Source organism: Rissa tridactyla, chromosome 13 (genome assembly GCF_028500815.1).
Source record: "Rissa tridactyla isolate bRisTri1 chromosome 13, bRisTri1.patW.cur.20221130, whole genome shotgun sequence".
Classification (NCBI taxonomy): Eukaryota; Metazoa; Chordata; class Aves; order Charadriiformes; family Laridae; genus Rissa; species Rissa tridactyla.
The window spans coordinates 12682820-12698452 of NC_071478.1; the positions used below are offsets into that span (position 1 = coordinate 12682820).

Consider the following 15633-nt stretch of genomic DNA (forward strand, 5'->3'; position numbering starts at 1 on the left):
CAGGGTGAGCCTGTGGGATCCTGCTCCCTGCAGGACTGTGCCACAGCGCTGCCCATACACTTTTCTTAATTGCTGCATATTCACCAGGTCCTCATCAGGGATTTTTCTGTCTTTTTACTTGTGAAGACTCCTTTCTGTGCCATGCTTATTTTTAGTCTTTCAGTGATCAGTTGCCTTTAAAATTGGTTCATTTCTTTTAATTGTCAAGGGCAACGTTTTCAGGTAAAGAGGGACAATATGCCAAGCAAAACTTCTGTGATTCAGTTAGCTGGAAACAGTGCACAGGATGAATCAGCACTAGCCAAGGTCACTTCTTGTTCAACCAAGAAAAACGAGCCTTTTCCCACATTAGTAAACACAGGACCTCTGGGGACTGGATATGCCATTTGCCAGTCCAGTATAACCCTAAGTATTCCCTATGGCCTCCTTTCAATTCATGAACCATAGACAAATTCAGCAACTTCCCACTGCTTTCTTGGCCTCTTGGGGACCTTGTGTCTTTCCTGTTTTCCAGGTTACTGGAAAGATTTGGCTGCATGGAGGAATATTAGCAAAGTGTGTGGACTTGCTGTTTCTGCAGGGTAAAGGCTGCTGTAGGTATTAGAAAGCTGCTCTTAGGTGACTAATGGTTTCTGAGATGTCTCTTCCCACCACCATCATGATTTGCGTGGGTTGGAGAAAAGGGATGCGAGAAAAATAAGAGGTATAATACAGAGATTGCATCAAGAGTTCATATTTGATATCCAGACCGGTAATGAACACCCTGTGAATGACCGTGTAACAGAAAAATATCGCTCTGCCGTGGGCCCTGGGCCACAGGAAAGGCACAGGGGAAAAGGGATTTGGAAAGCAAGAGACAGGAAGGAGGCAAGGTGAGGCATGCACAGTGACGGGCATGCATGATGGCAGCAATGCACGCACGGGCCAACCATTTCTGAGCCTCTATACTTACTTCAAGGACCTGCTGCTCCACACCAAGGGGAAGGGAAGAAAAGGCGAGGGACCAGCAGGGAGCAGGTGGGAGCGGGAGAAAAGAAGAAATTGAGAGATTTTAGGAAAAGCTCTTCCAGACAGCTTATAAATAAAAAACGCGGTAGGGTAGTAGAGTTGGACGTCTTCTACCACTCTGGTTCCTGCCCACACAGTCTCCAGTGACCCCCATCAGGGAAGGGAAGAGAAAGGAAGGTAATATCATTCCTGCTAATGTACCAGAGCTAAACCAGGCAGGGACTCCTTGCTTTCCCACGTGTGTGGCTCAGAGGCAGGAGAGGATTCCTACTTTCTTTGCAAGCATGAAAAACAGAAAAAAAAACCCTTGCAGACCTTCCCACCATGCCCCAGAGTTTAATCTGTACTGGCCAGGCCCTGCAAGAGCACAGCCATGCTTTAGCTCCTGGAATATCCTTCTCTTCCGTTCATTTTGCAGGTGTGCTTGTGGCTGAGGCAGCGGTGGAAGCTGGCTCATGCCACCCTAGCCACCTCTGGGTTGCAGCAAACATCCTCAGTGGGGGAGTCCTTTGCCCCACAGCTGCCATCCTTCTCTTTGTTTGCTCCAAGCATCAAGTTTTGTTTACCCAGTTCAGAGGAGTTCATTATACAAATTAAAACAGCCCTGGGCACCTTTTGAAGGAGTGAGGCGGAGCATGGGTGACTCACCTCAGCCTGGAGGCTCTCCAGCCGCACGATGTGTTGGCTGCTGGAGGAGTTCTTCTCCCGAAAGTCCTCCCGGAGGGTGTGGACCTGCAGGGAGAGCTGCCGCTCCACCTCCGAAGCCTGCAAGGAGACACCAGCTGGCATTACCCTGGGGGGTCATCCCATAGCAGGAAAGCAGTTATCTCCTCCTGCCCATGGGAAAATCTGCCCCAATATGACTTCAGCACAAGCCCTCGTTTTGGCCTGAAGCCTGCAGAGTCTGGGCAAGGGAAAAGCTCATCCTGAACGGACATTGAGGAGAGCAGCCATTTAGACCATGGTGATGTTCCCCTAGGGCAGCCAAACGGACGCTGCCCAAAACTTCCTTCCACTGCAAAATAGCATGACAACTCCCATGCCCTACAGGAAATTTAGTTTTCCTCAAAAATAGTACCCTGATAGGGGTTGAGGAGGAGACCAGGCCACTTGCAAAGGCAGAGGGGAGGCAACCTCCACACACCCCAGGAAACACTGCTATTAAATTTACACTTTCTAAACCTCTGAACATCTTTGGCACAGCTCTAAAGTAACAAGTGCTCTTTGCCTCTGATTTCTGGCTCGCGTCAGGGCCAGACGGAGAAGCATCCGCTCCACATGACTGTCGGTGCAGGATCACTGGGCTTGGCCCTCTTTCCCATGTCGAAGGAGGGATGCCCCATTTACGCGAGGTGCTTTGAGGACAGTGGAAAGGCCATTTCTACCTGCAGGATCCAGGCTGCAGACAGCCTGTATAAATGACAGCTTAGACATGTTAACTACTCTCCAGACAGCTTTATGGCTGATTTTTGCATGGTGAACACACTTGTTTAGGCTTGTAAGGGAACATAAGGTTTTTATGACAAATCCCTAATGAGACAGCACAAATGGATGGTTTTCTATTTAATTAGCCTCCACCAGGTTCCATTACACTTAGGCACAGACCTCCCGCTCCAGCAGATTAGCTGGAAGTGAATTTATCCCCTTCAAGAGGTGGCACTGCCATCCTGCTTGGGGCACAAGCAGAGCTGTATGTCCAATGGCAAATGCCATCAGTGGCCACAATGCCTTAGGGAGGTGAGATGGGAGGGAGGAATGGGAGCTAGAGGAGAAAACTCGCATTGAGGTCAGCAGCCACGGGCAGGTTTAGGAGTGCAGCCTTATGTCTGGCAAATGTGTGTCAGAATTTGACCCAGTGTGCTCTGTCTGACAGCAGCTCCACCAAAGGGTGCAATGACTTTCCTCTGGCAGCTTGTGACCTGAGGAGTGAATACAGGGACCCAGCCTGAGTTGCCCACAAAGGCAACGCTACCCCCTTTTAAAAACAGTCCCTTATATTGCACAGTCCGCAGCAAAATAATCCAAATCAGAAGCAAGAGGTAAAAGTCTGTTCCAGCTCCATCAAGTGGAGGAAACTCTGGTTGCCCCCAACATTGCTTGCTTGCTTGCTGGGGCAGCAGCAGAAGAAGCGCAGCCACCAAAATCAGCCAGGCTCTGACCACTGGCTTCTGGAATGAGAAATGTTTTCCAACAATTAGAAATAATCTTGTCTAACAATTGGTTTTTAGTTGCCTTCTTATCCTGGATTAGGATGACTGGTCTTTTCCTCTTCTTTAAATCCTCACATCAGAGGCCCTTGCGTATTGACCTCACCTCATTTATTTAAAAAAGCTTCCTTGCAAAGGCAGAGTACACAAAATGTAATGATAGCACAGCACTATAGGAAGGGGCTGGTTATTTTGCTTCCCTTAAGCAGCTATAGATTTCAAAGCATCCTGAGCAGCTATTAATTGGTGACACTAAAGAAGATGGATGGATTGTGCTTTTTTTTGAATGATTCACTTGCTTTTGTAAAAGACTGCTGAAACATCTTCATGCTGAAATACTTCGCAGGAGCTATCAAGGATGAAAAAGCACCAGATGAAAAGTACTGAAGGATTTTGCCTGCAAGATGCTGACCACACTCCCAAGGAGCACAAATGGTACCAGATGAGATAACACACCAGTATTTTATGGTTAACTGTATAACTTAATTTATATGCTAGAACAATTCTATGTACAGACAGTGTAAATGTACAATATAGCAGTAAGAGACAAGGGAGTGTTAATGGCATTGTAAAAATCCCTGTTAAGACAATATATAGCTGCTGTTGTTAGTTATGGGCCCCATGCTCAGATTGGAGCAAGTGAAGGGATGGGCTGCAAGGGTGATCCAGATCGTGGAAAGTCTGTTATATGAAAGGAGACTAAAAAAAGGATGGCTTGTTTTATCTCATGCAATGAATGCTGAGAGAGGACTCCCTATAAATATATCACAGATAAGCACACAGAAGGGAGAAGCGCTATTTAAGCAGATGCACAATTTTGGCAGAAAAAATGACGCAAATAAACTGGATAAGAGTATATTGAGTCTGTGAATAGGAAGATTTCTACATTTCCAAGCAGCTGCAGCAGGATTCCTTCTTCTGCACCATTACAGTAGGAGAAATGGTGGCAAAAATTAATTTTGTTATGGAGCTGGATCACTTTATCATGCAGTTTCTTTCAGAGAGCTGCCTATGACAGAAGGGAAATGAATTGACCTCAAAGGTCCTTTCCAGTACTAGGCTGCCTGCAGGACTGCAAGGTTTGTATTCACCAGCTTTAAATCATCAGCTGGAATTTACCAACTTGCAGCTCAGCTTACACGCTCACACATCTTATTTCCGCAGTTATAACCCACATGGAGGGAAGAAAGGACTCATTTATTGTTAGCAGACAGGATGTTACCGTGTCACCTCAGCGTACACCATTCACATCCTATCTCATGTAGTAGAGAAAAGTAAAAATAGTACTTTCTTTAGCCTCATACAGTGCAGAATACTCTCTCTGACCAGCTGTTTAACAGAATATAAATGACTGTATCATGTGTTTCCCTCCACAGGAGAACAAGGAAAAGGCTTTGTTCAGTGCTTCTAGGTATGGAATGGGTGATACCTTTAGTCTTACCTTTGCTAAGATATGACCTTCATAGACATGAGACAAAGTCTTCTGAGCTGAGCTCTGGTCACGGAAATCCCCTTTTCATGCTACATTTGTTTCAAAGGTTATTAATACTGCTGCCAAACTTGCCTTACTAATTGATTATAAAAGCTAGGTTTTAACATCAATTTGCGTTATTTTATGGAAAGCCGCCTTGACAGTGTGCAGTATTGTCAGGCTTTATGGCATATTTTCATATGGCATCTGCTTGGGTTCTCCACACTGCTGTACATATGTGCATGTGTACATGTGTGTTTTAAACCATGAGTTCACTACTTATTACTTCTAACATGCTCTTTTACTTAATGTCATCAGAAGATGTAACTTTCTATCTGCATTTTCCCTTTATTGCTGAAATAAGCTATGGCTTTTGTTGAATTGAAGTGAGTTTCTTCTGCCCCAGCCAGTCTGGCTCTACTCTCATTATGCAAACTGTAGTGCTTTCTCTTCGCCATCAGTGTTTTCCTAAATATTAAAAGCTAAAACCTTTTGTTGTTACATCAATCATTTAGCAACACATTGATTTTGCTAGAGAGAAGTAATATTCTTTCCAGAAAGGGAGACATATATCGCCCAACATCATAGCTTCGCTCTGTAGTTAAGAAAGAATTAATTTCCTGGGTATAGGCAAATTAGCCAATACAGCCACCAGGCAGAGTTTGAAACATATCTCCAAAAGCGTAGACATCAATTCACAATTAGATATATTCAATCAACTGTGAGATTTCTTTTCTGGACTTCAGGCAAGGTTTAGATGAGATTTGGGGCAGTGCAAGAAGAAAGGAAGAGCAGGAGGACATTTTGGCCTCTGCTCTAATTAAGGGCTTTTTTTCATTGCAAACCTGATTAAGTTTCTCTCATGATTAATTGTGAAGTGCTAAAATACTCAAAACTGTGTAGATTTTTGGCAGAAAAATATGGCTTGCCAGTTACAATGACTCCATGAGGTTTAGCATTTGGAATATACGAGCAATAAATAAATTAAATAAATGTAAAAAAATTGGAGCACTGACACTCCTGTGAAGAGGGGATCTTTGAAATGTTTGGGATGGACTGTGAGAAATGAATGGCTGGTAGGTTAGTCTAATTCAAGAAAACCCTCTTCTGGGGGAAGATTTGCTAAATAAAACTAACTGTATACAAAATATCCAGCTGTAAGTCATGTCAGAAAGAAAAGGAGAATGGATAAAGTTTAATAGACTGTAGCTGGGTGAAGAAAGCAATGTTTCTGAATTATTTACTTCTACAAACGAGATGATTCAAATTTAACAAAGCATATTGAAGATTTTCTTGCCTAAAATAGCTAAGAAAGAGAAGTCCTAATTAGTGCTAAATTTGTAACACTCAGGAGAGCGTGTTACCCCTTTTATTAATTTGCTAATAGCTGCGTTCAAGGGACTCCCCATTCCCACTGTGGTACCATTAACACTTCAAACCACTAATCGCTGCCTCCCCTGGCTTCAGGTTCCTGGATTCTCAGCTTTTCTCCGGGAGGAAAATATATTCGTCTACTGAAATGTAAGCAAAGGAGGAAACAACAAACATCTTGCTTTAGAATAATAACTAAAAAAAAATACATTTAATCCAGCTGCTGAGAAAAGCCCCAGAGGATTGGGATTGCTGCCCTGCCACCACAGCTGGCACCACGGTACCCCAGTGCCCATCGGCGGTGGTGGGAAGCCTGGTTTTCTGGGCTAATGGACCCATGCCAAGAAAGCGATGAGGCCATGGCTACTTTCCAGCCATAAGCAACCACCCACATTTTGCATACGTGGTGGTTGCCCAGTTTGGGAATCTTTGGGAGCTTTTTACAAAGCTTTTAATTCAGGTCAGCTCTAAATTGTTATTCAAAGCATTATTCTATCCAGGAAAGTAATAGCAGCGCTTGCCGTTTGTCATCTTTTGAGGGTGTCAGTTTGCATTTGCTGATTCAGGTGCACAGAGGAGGGATTCCCCGATGGACGGCCCCTGGGACACGGCACCCTCAGCCCCATGAGGGAAAATAGCAATGGAACCGTGGTGGCTTGGCCAGCCGCCCGCCCAGCCGCTCTCTCACTCCCCCTTCTCAGCAAGATGGGGAAGAAAATAAGATTAAAAAAAGCTCATGGGCAGAGATAAAGACAGGGAGATCACTTACACAAATTCAGAGCAATTTGAAGTAAAAAAGGTGACTGGGAGACATAACAGCAAAGCTCAGGCCATTGCCAGGGACTGGGTTAATAGTGGGGATTTTTTTGTGGTAAAGTGGCGAAGGGATGAGGGGTGGAGATGTCCCGAGTGTGTATATTGCCCACCTTCGTAGTGTTGTGATGCCACCTCTTCGATTTTGGTGCCAGGAGATTTTTTTTGTGGTTGAGATCATCAGCGAAGTCTGAGAAGGGTGTGCGATGAGTGCCTATTTTAATAACAATTCTTAAATACAGGTTTCACCGAGGTGAGGGGTGGGATTTATTGCGTCTCGGTGCCCAGGCGCTGGCAGGGACCTCTCTCTGAGGAGAGTCTGGGACTGCCCTGGGCTGGACACAGCCGGTTCCAGCCGGTTCCGCAACAGCTCCACAGACAGGGCACAGCTGAGCCTGTCAGCAACACCAGTGGTGCCTCTGGAAAAACATACTTAAGAAAGGACAAAAACGCAGTCTGGCAGCGATGTGTGAGGTAAAAAGTGTGAGAAACAGCCCCATGAGCATGAAAGTTGGAGGAGGAGGAGGAGGGGGACTCAGCTAAGCCTTCTCTGGGGGACCTCTTCCCACCGCTCCCCAGGGCAGCGCAGGACATTGGAGCTGGGGAGTGTCGTGGTTCATGGCCGGGGCCAGCATTGTCCCCACCTCTGCCAAATGATGTGGTGGGGCTGGATCCTCCTCTCCTTGCCTTATTGCTCATTCCGCTGCTGCCCAGGTGTGGGGAAATTTAACTACACAAAGCATGTAGCAGCTTGGTCCTGGGGTGAGAGCTGCCGCTTCCTGGAGAAGCTGGGTAGAAAAATGAGAATTCAGGAAACCTGCAACACTTCCAAAATATTTTGGTTTAAACGTCCAACAGAGACCATTAACATTGATCCCATGGGATATTTTTAGAAAAAATGGACTTTTAAGACTGTAAAGTGCTAGGATAGTGCTATGTAATATACATCTATTATATATCCAGTAGCTACAAGCAGGCTGGCAGGTGGATTAAATACCAGTAGCCAGAGTGAATATTTCTGGTCAGCTTTTGCAGGTAAGATTTACTTCCTAACGCAGGTTTCTTTCTGCTCAGGAACGATCTCTGCAACCTGGCATATCACCCATCACCCCGCTCCCTGTGGTGTTCTCAGCTTTGACCCCCCAGCTGACTGCTGCTTCATTAAGGTAAGATCTGCGTGGCAGCCACAGTAGGGACGTTCACCATCCAGCCTGAGGGGTCCTCACTGGGGCCTGGCACTGAAGTCATACAGCTGTGTGAAATTGTGAGATGGATGGGGCAGACTGTCGTCTTCTCTCTGTTATCTTTTTCAGTGCAATTCAGGGGAATTACTTCGCATCTGGCATTTGATGCCTTTGTACCACACACCTTTACACTCAGCTACCTGCAATGGTCTTTACACCCCTGCAGGTCTCCTCCTGGTTATTCCTTCTCTCTTGTTATTCAGAGGATCCAATAAATCTATATCTCCCTAGACAGAAGGGTTTGATTTTGTGGCACACTGCCTGATCTCCTTTGTTACAGCTGTACAGGCTGATGAGCCTTCAGTGGCAAACAGGCTGATGACGTAGACCACAGGCCAGGTAGATTGGTTGGGGGGGTCCTATACTGACAACAGAGCAGGTGAACAAAAGAGGAAAGAAAAGAGCATTTTTTTATCACAAAATGGACCTGTCAAGAAGAAAGGGAATCAAAGGATGAGGATCCTTAATTGCCAAAGCAAGGAGTCTGAGTAATAGAGAAGAGGCACTGGAATTAATCAGGCTCAGGACACGTTACTGATGAGAAGAGCCTCACAGCTGTAGCATTAAACCTAAAGGTTTGCTAACAAAAAGGACAGCAGTGGCATCTTGTTATAATATCTGCATTACTTCCACAGTTGTTACATTTTGGAAATGTCCCCTTTCCCTTCTGTAGGACAAGTAGGAAATGCTTAGTGTGTCCTGTGACCTCACTCCTATTTAGCTGAATTTTAAAATAAAACAAACCCAAAAATATGAGTAGTTTCCTCTCAACATACCCCGGTCATGCAGTGGGCTCTCGTGGAGCCTATTTATTTATATTTATATTTATATTTATATTTATATTTATATTTATATTTATATTTAAATTTCGCCTGTCACCATATTGATAAACATTCTTTGGAGCCACTCTGACAGCAGAGGTAACAACAGGATATGGCAATGAGCTAATGCCACATCAGTTCAGATGCCTCACACCTGAGAGGCAGAGGCCAGTGGGGGAGCTGCCTATAAGAGAGCAGGGAGGAGATGTTTTGTTTTGGTTTTTTTGTTTTTTTTTTTTTTTTTTTGTGTGGGGTTGGGCTTGCATCTGCCTGTTGAGGTGAAGTGTTGGAATGGAGATGTTTAGCTCTTGGGTAGAAACCTCCACAAAGTCTGAAGCTGGACTGCCTGTTTTGGGGGGCGAAGTGCCTGAATTGGCTGGTTTTAGTTGCTTCCCGTGTTTTTCATGGCTGGAGGCCTGGAAGTGCTGCTGGAGGTAACTACTGTTAATATTCAGACGCATTAAGGTACTGCTACTTTCTTCTTTCCAAGTGTCCTTGAAAAATCCTTTTAATAGGGATAGTGAACTTTTGTCGCATCGCTAAGCAAAATGTGAAAGGGTAGATAGTCAGGGTTTTCCTGGCAATGTAATTGTTTGGTTTTTTCCCCTTCCTATAAGGCTAGCTGATATATGAGAACCAGTCTGCAAGTCAAACATCTGAATGCGTTGGCAAAGAGCTTAGGGGAATGAAAGCAAAATGGTGGTGTTCATCTCGTTTTTCAGTAAGTGCTCAGATAACTGTTTGGCTAAGGCCAAAAACCATTAGCTTAGGCTAAATCATCTTACAGGATTAGGAACTGCTGTTTAGAGCAGAAGCAGACAGTTGTGTGCCATATGGGGGCAACTCTAGCTGGGTGTAATGTCTGTAGGTTCGTAGTTTGAATGAAAGAAATAGCTTCTCAAGTGGATGTGGGTTGTGCATGTGTTTTAGGAGGTGCTTAAACATGAGACTCCCTTTTTTTGTGGTTTATTCTTGACCTAAGCATTTGGCTCTTGTGGAGAGGAAAATACAGTGTGTGGAAAAATGAGTCAGCCTGCTTCCTGTGGGAGGGACTGCTGGAGGCCTGCTCCTTTGAATGCTACAATAAATTAGCACTGGAGATAACTCGGAGGACAGAGTGTGCCTGGAGGACAAGCAATGCTAAGTAGTGCAGGCAGTGGCTCTTGCTCTCTGTATGCAGATCCTGCTTCTAGAAGAAATGTGCATGAGACAGCCTTGCACAGTGGCTCCCATGACTGGTGTCTGTTGTAGGGCCCTGAATGGAAAGCTAAGTATGCGGTGGCTTGTCAGAGAGTTGGCTCCTGGTTGTTGAGAAGGAATAGGGTAATAAAGCGTAACACCAGCAGGCTCTTCTAGTTCTGTGTAGATGCTGTGCATCACTTTGAATGAAGCATTTGTTCCTCTGCACTTTAGTTACCTATTTGTAATTGGAAGCAGAAAGGTTTATGGCTTAAATAATCAAGTCTGATGCTAAAGTAGAGCTGAGAGGAACCATCACATTAATTTTAGTGGAGCACAGCTTGGGTCCAGTGTGTTGCAAGGGGATCTGGGCCCTACATGTTAAAAAGTCTGTCATCCCTCCACACCTGTGTGTGAGCCTGCAGTTTCTGAAGTTTTGCCTTGGCTTAGCAGAGGGAACTGGTACCGTTTGAAAGCTGGATTGTCTGTGTTGTGCATCAGTAAGTTTAGTCATCTGCTCTCCTAGATAACTTCTAATGCATTTCTAATGCTTAATTTCTATGAATAAGTTATTTTTCCCTGACAAAAGGCATATTTTATCTTGATAGAGCATTTTGGCCAAGTTACCTTTGATGTGGGGTTTTAATCCAGATTTTTTTGTGCTTGGTCTGACTTTCCTACTTGAGATAAAGGATGAAATGTATTTCTTCCAGTAAAATTCTAGTGAGCCATAAGTGTGGGTCAGATGACAGCCTAATGAAATACAAAATGCCTGACTAGTTTGGAAATAGCAGAACTAGAAACATGAAGATTTAACCTAGTCATTATAACCTTTTGAAAAAAGAAGCAGAAGCTTATGATGGTGGAGGCAAAGAGAAATGTAACATACCCTCCTGCTCTGAGAGGCTTTGCTGTCTTCCCTCGTAGCCAGAAGTCAGGATAGCCAACTGACATTCTTGACTTTATTTTTCTATATAATTGTTTTAGTCTAAGACTTTAAACTTGGAGGTGTTCAAACTCAAATGTCTGTGCCTGGAAGCAAGACACAATAATTAAGCTTCTTGCAGTCTCTTACTCTGGCTTTGAGCACTCTATCGCCTTTATTTCAAAGAAAATGAACTGTGTTGTGTTGGGGATATCTAATATGTGATGGCAGGCTAGGAGCTCTGCCTGCTCTTGAAATCTTCACCTATACACCCTGTTAAACTCAGAATATATTCTTTCAGGATTTAGTAGTAATATAGAAACCAAAAGCTTTCCAACGTGTGTAGACCTGATGCTCAAACTTGCACTTACAAGCGTGTCTGTGTGCACAAAAATACTGGTGTCCATTCCCATACATGCAAAATGAGTGGATGCCAAAAAAGACGGGGCAAAATTCAAGGAGTTTGCTTAAAATATATTATTCTCTTCCCGTAAGCCCTCAAACAGGAAGAGAGAAAACATTTTCTAAAATGCAGATGTATATTTAAACTTTATGGTAGATTGACCTGGGAGATGTTTTATTAGCTTTTAAATCCCTGCCAAGTCTGACTCCCAATAACTTCCATCAGGCTGTTTCTTAAAAGCAGTACTGATGTGTTTGCGTGTTTCATTCACAACTTGATAAATTTATTTCAAAACCCAGAGGAGGAAAAGCTAAGAAGTATTTTTTTTTTTGAGTTTGGCTTGACTAAAGCAAGATAGAAGATGTTCTGTGCAGAAGGCTTATTTCTCATAGCTTATTTGTCATAGTAGTGGCTGCTTTCTGTAGAAAAAGAAGGAAACCCAAACCCTATAGTGGCCAGAACGGGAGCTACAGCTCCAAGGTATTCCATTAAAGCTTTCTCTTCACTAAATGTTTTTATCGCTGATAGCTGCAGTATGGTCATAAATGAAAGGTAAGTGACATAAAAATAAGAAAATACATCACAAAGTTTCAGGGGGAAAAAAATATTCAAACAATCCCACATGGCAGCATGTCACAATTGCAATGCTTAAATAAAAAGGTCCAAATCTACTTGAAGGATTGTTCTGGAGCTGTTAGGTAATGTTTTACTTTTAAAAGAAAAAAAAAAAAAAGGCAATTGTTGGTCAGCTAGTATTTGATTTGTCACTCTAAACACAACAGAACCGGGCTGGATAGCTACAGACAAAAAGCTTCTAAAGATACCATTTAAACTAGCAATATTTCTTCCTGTACTTCAGCAGCCTCCAGCTATTCCTGAGTTGTTCTCCCTTGTTGGCAGCATGAAAAGATCTGTTTAGAGCATAAGGTCTTTGGAGCAGACTTCGAGCACAAGGCAGACCTTGCTCTTGGGATTGCTGACAAAAGATAATTATAATGTGTTATTACTAACACCTGAGCACTCTGATCTGCCGAAGTAGAATACAGTTCTATAGTTTGTACATTACCATATGTAGTAAGTACATGAACGCTTGTCTCCTCTTAGCCCAGCTTTGCTCTGTTTCCACTAAGGTGCAGCTTATGACTCAGTGCAGCAGATGCTTGAACACAGAAGTACTTGTTTACCTATTCTGTGGTGTGCCACAGATGTAAGCACTAAGGGGATTTGGTCTTAAGTTGTAGATCCTCAGGGCAGGGACTTGGTGTTCAGAGCAGTCTTCACCTCAGTAGCAGTATGTAGTAGCAAATATGTAATAGTAACCTCTAGCATGAGCCAGGGCAGCTAAATTAATCCCCAGCAGGTGTATTCAAAGTTGAGGGTAAGTTTTCTGAACAGCACCTGTAACCCAGCTTATGGGAAGCTGCTGAGCAGTTCTGTAAGTGGCCAGATCTTATGCATGTGTTGGCCTGGCAGGTGAGGTGCTCCCCTGAAAAAAACAGCATGGGTGTTGCTGTGGCCTGAGTCTCTGGATGATGGGAGGGTCCAGAAACAAGAATGAGGATCTCTCCTTGGAGCCTTATCCTCCTACAATCTAGCTTTTAAAAAGTTCTTGCTTGAATTTATTTAAATAACAGCTTTTGGCAAACTCACTGGCATTTCAGTACTTTAAGTCCTACAAAAAGCTGTGCCTGTAAAGAAAAAAATAAAGCAAGTAGATGCAGAGAGTAAACTTAGCTGAGAAACAAGGTGGGTGCAGCACGTACTGTAGGATGCTGTATAAAATCTACTATGCTCTGCCAAATCGTACACAGGGGAAACATTATCAGGGACTGGAAAGAGCCCCTCTCTGTAAAAGTTTCAGGCTTTGGTGCATTTGTGAATATCACTTAAGGTAAAGCATCGGTGGTCCTGTATGGGGGAAGCCACCTCAGTCACAAACTCTTCAAGCATTCAGTCATTTTGCTGATGGAGGAGAGGTGTGGTGCTCAGAAGAAAAACTTGTTATAGCAACATCCCAACAGCTGTGTTAGAGTAACTGTATGTGAACTGGAGTCCACTGAAAGCATTGCAGACGAAAGCTCTGTGCTTGGCTGTGGGCAGCAAATTTGGCACACGTGTGCTATACTTAGACTTGCACCTATAGCCAAGGTTTTGCAAATGTAGGTCAGGCGTCATTGAATCAAAAGCCCTTTCCCCCGCAGTCCGAGATGCTGCTTAGAGGGAAAAGAATCATTCAAGCTGTGTTTTTTTGTCACTGAGGCTGTTGCTTTCTGCCAACTGACCCCATGCAGACACAGCAAGCTTGCAGTGAGCCTGGGCTAGGGCATGCGGCAGGGAGAAGGTGCTAGGCACACATGGGGACTGGGGGTGATCTGCAGTCCGGGTTTCTGTGCAACTAAGCCATGAAGCTTCCTGCAAACCAACACTGGGGTGTGGAGGCCTGTAAGCACTGCACGAGATCTTAGATTGGGAAAAATTGTACTGACAGATGCTGTGAGAATTGGCAGCCTGTCCCGTGTCTGATGCTGAGAAAAGATGTTTTTTCCCTGGTGGCTGAGGGTTTGATGGCTAAGGCTTTGTCTGGAAAGAAGCAGCATCCTTGATAAAGCTGTCACGACCAGAGAAAGGGGAGCATGCTTCCCTCCTCCACCAAAATTCCCCACTTCACCCTCAGTGATTTGTCTTGGAGGGGCTGAGTGTGTAGAGGCCTATGGGTGCCCTTTGGGAGAAAGGGGAGAGGGTGGGGAAAATGCTGTTGGTTTTGGCTCTGGTGCTTTTAAGCAAATGTCAGGACTGATGAGTGTCATGTACCCTGTATGGTTTCTGGCTTTCTGGCCCTAACTAGGTAACAGTTCTAGTTAACTAGTAATGGCTATTCTTTTGGCTCAGTCTCCCTGACAAGTTACTGGGTTGTTGGAGCGTGCTCATACTTTGACTGTGGCAACTTTCATTGCTTTCCAGTTATGTTGTTTTATCGCTTTATCTTCAGCAGAGAGGACTGCCTTGCCTAACTGTGTGCAGATTATCCCACACTTGAGCACAGGCTGATCTGCTGCTCCAATTCTTATGTTACTACAGTAGGATTTTAAACAGGGATCTTCCCTAGCATCACTGCCTCTAAATGATTAACTTTCTCTTCCTCTTGCTGCCCAAAAGCAAGAATAATGTGATCAGTGATGGAGGAGATCATGGTATTCAGCTCCCAGCACTTTTTATTCTTCCTGCTGCTACAGCTGAATTTCTCTATGTGCACAAGCCTATGGTAGCAATACTAAATCTACTGAGTGCTTGCTGTGTGCAGGAGTGTCTAAAATGGCGTCACTTAAAATTTTTGCTAGTACATGTGAGTTGGTTAGGCAGACTTTTTCCTATCTATCAGCTAAAAATCACCTGCTTTAAGCCACTGAGCCCTTTTCCCCCTCCTGTCTCGTGTGTGATGAGGTCTGCGCTGGAGTTGGCAGATGGCTCGGGAGCAAACAGGTCCACAGAAGCATGTAAAGAAATCATGTTGCATCATTGCTAACCAGCTTGTGCCAAGACTTGGATTTTCTTTTGCCTGTCACTACCTGGCCTACACTGGCTTCCCCATCACCCCTTGGCTTGGCTGTTTTGTGACCTACATCCTGCAACAATCTTGGAGATCTTTGTTCCCTGCTTTCTCTCAGCTCTCTCTAGTTGATTAGTTTAATAGATATCAGCTATGGCACATTGTTGAATTCACATATAGACACAATGCTGTGCCAGAGATTTGTTCACTTAATTACAGAAATACTTTTATTTCTGATGTAGTGTGTCTGGTTTTGGTTTTGAAGCTCAAGCTGGTGCTTCTTTTAGCCTCCTTTCCTCAAGGATTATTTTTTTTCTTCTGTTGAAATAGAGCAGATCTCCCCGAGCTGGGATATTATAAAGACTCGAACGGACTGAAGAAGGAACAAGTAGCTTAACGTACTCCAACCCATAACACTTATGTATAATGCAGTGCTGCTTGGCTCCCTGCACTGGCATACTCCGCGTTTCCTATGTGGGGACAGGTCTCATCTGTGTCATGTTAGTATCACACATGGCAAAAGCCTACTCTGGGTGCTCAGGCAGGCCAAATGGGGTACTGACAGACAAACAACTTCTTTCTCGTCAGGCCCAAACATGGTATGGAGCACAGAAATGCAGAAAGCTTGTGATGTTGTGGCTGTA

At 44.2% G+C, this 15633-nt stretch overlaps 2 protein-coding genes across 2 annotated transcripts in view; one reads left to right on the top strand and one right to left on the bottom strand.

The window, feature by feature from the left end:
- CIT (citron rho-interacting serine/threonine kinase) overlaps positions 1-15633 on the top strand; it is a 141098-nt gene that overhangs the window by 15270 nt on the left and 110195 nt on the right. Inside the window, exons 3-5 of the mRNA XM_054219220.1 lie at positions 3562-3650; positions 4592-4626; positions 7945-8036. The gene's annotated coding sequence lies outside the window, so the exon portion shown is untranslated. The remainder of the gene's footprint in view (positions 1-3561; positions 3651-4591; positions 4627-7944; positions 8037-15633) is intronic.
- BICDL1 (BICD family like cargo adaptor 1) overlaps positions 1-15633 on the bottom strand; it is a 48497-nt gene that overhangs the window by 14731 nt on the left and 18133 nt on the right. Inside the window, exons 3-4 of the mRNA XM_054219221.1 lie at positions 1657-1773; positions 953-964 (exon numbers count right to left, since the gene is read on the bottom strand). Coding sequence (XP_054075196.1) covers positions 953-964; positions 1657-1773 — 129 coding nt within the window. The remainder of the gene's footprint in view (positions 1-952; positions 965-1656; positions 1774-15633) is intronic.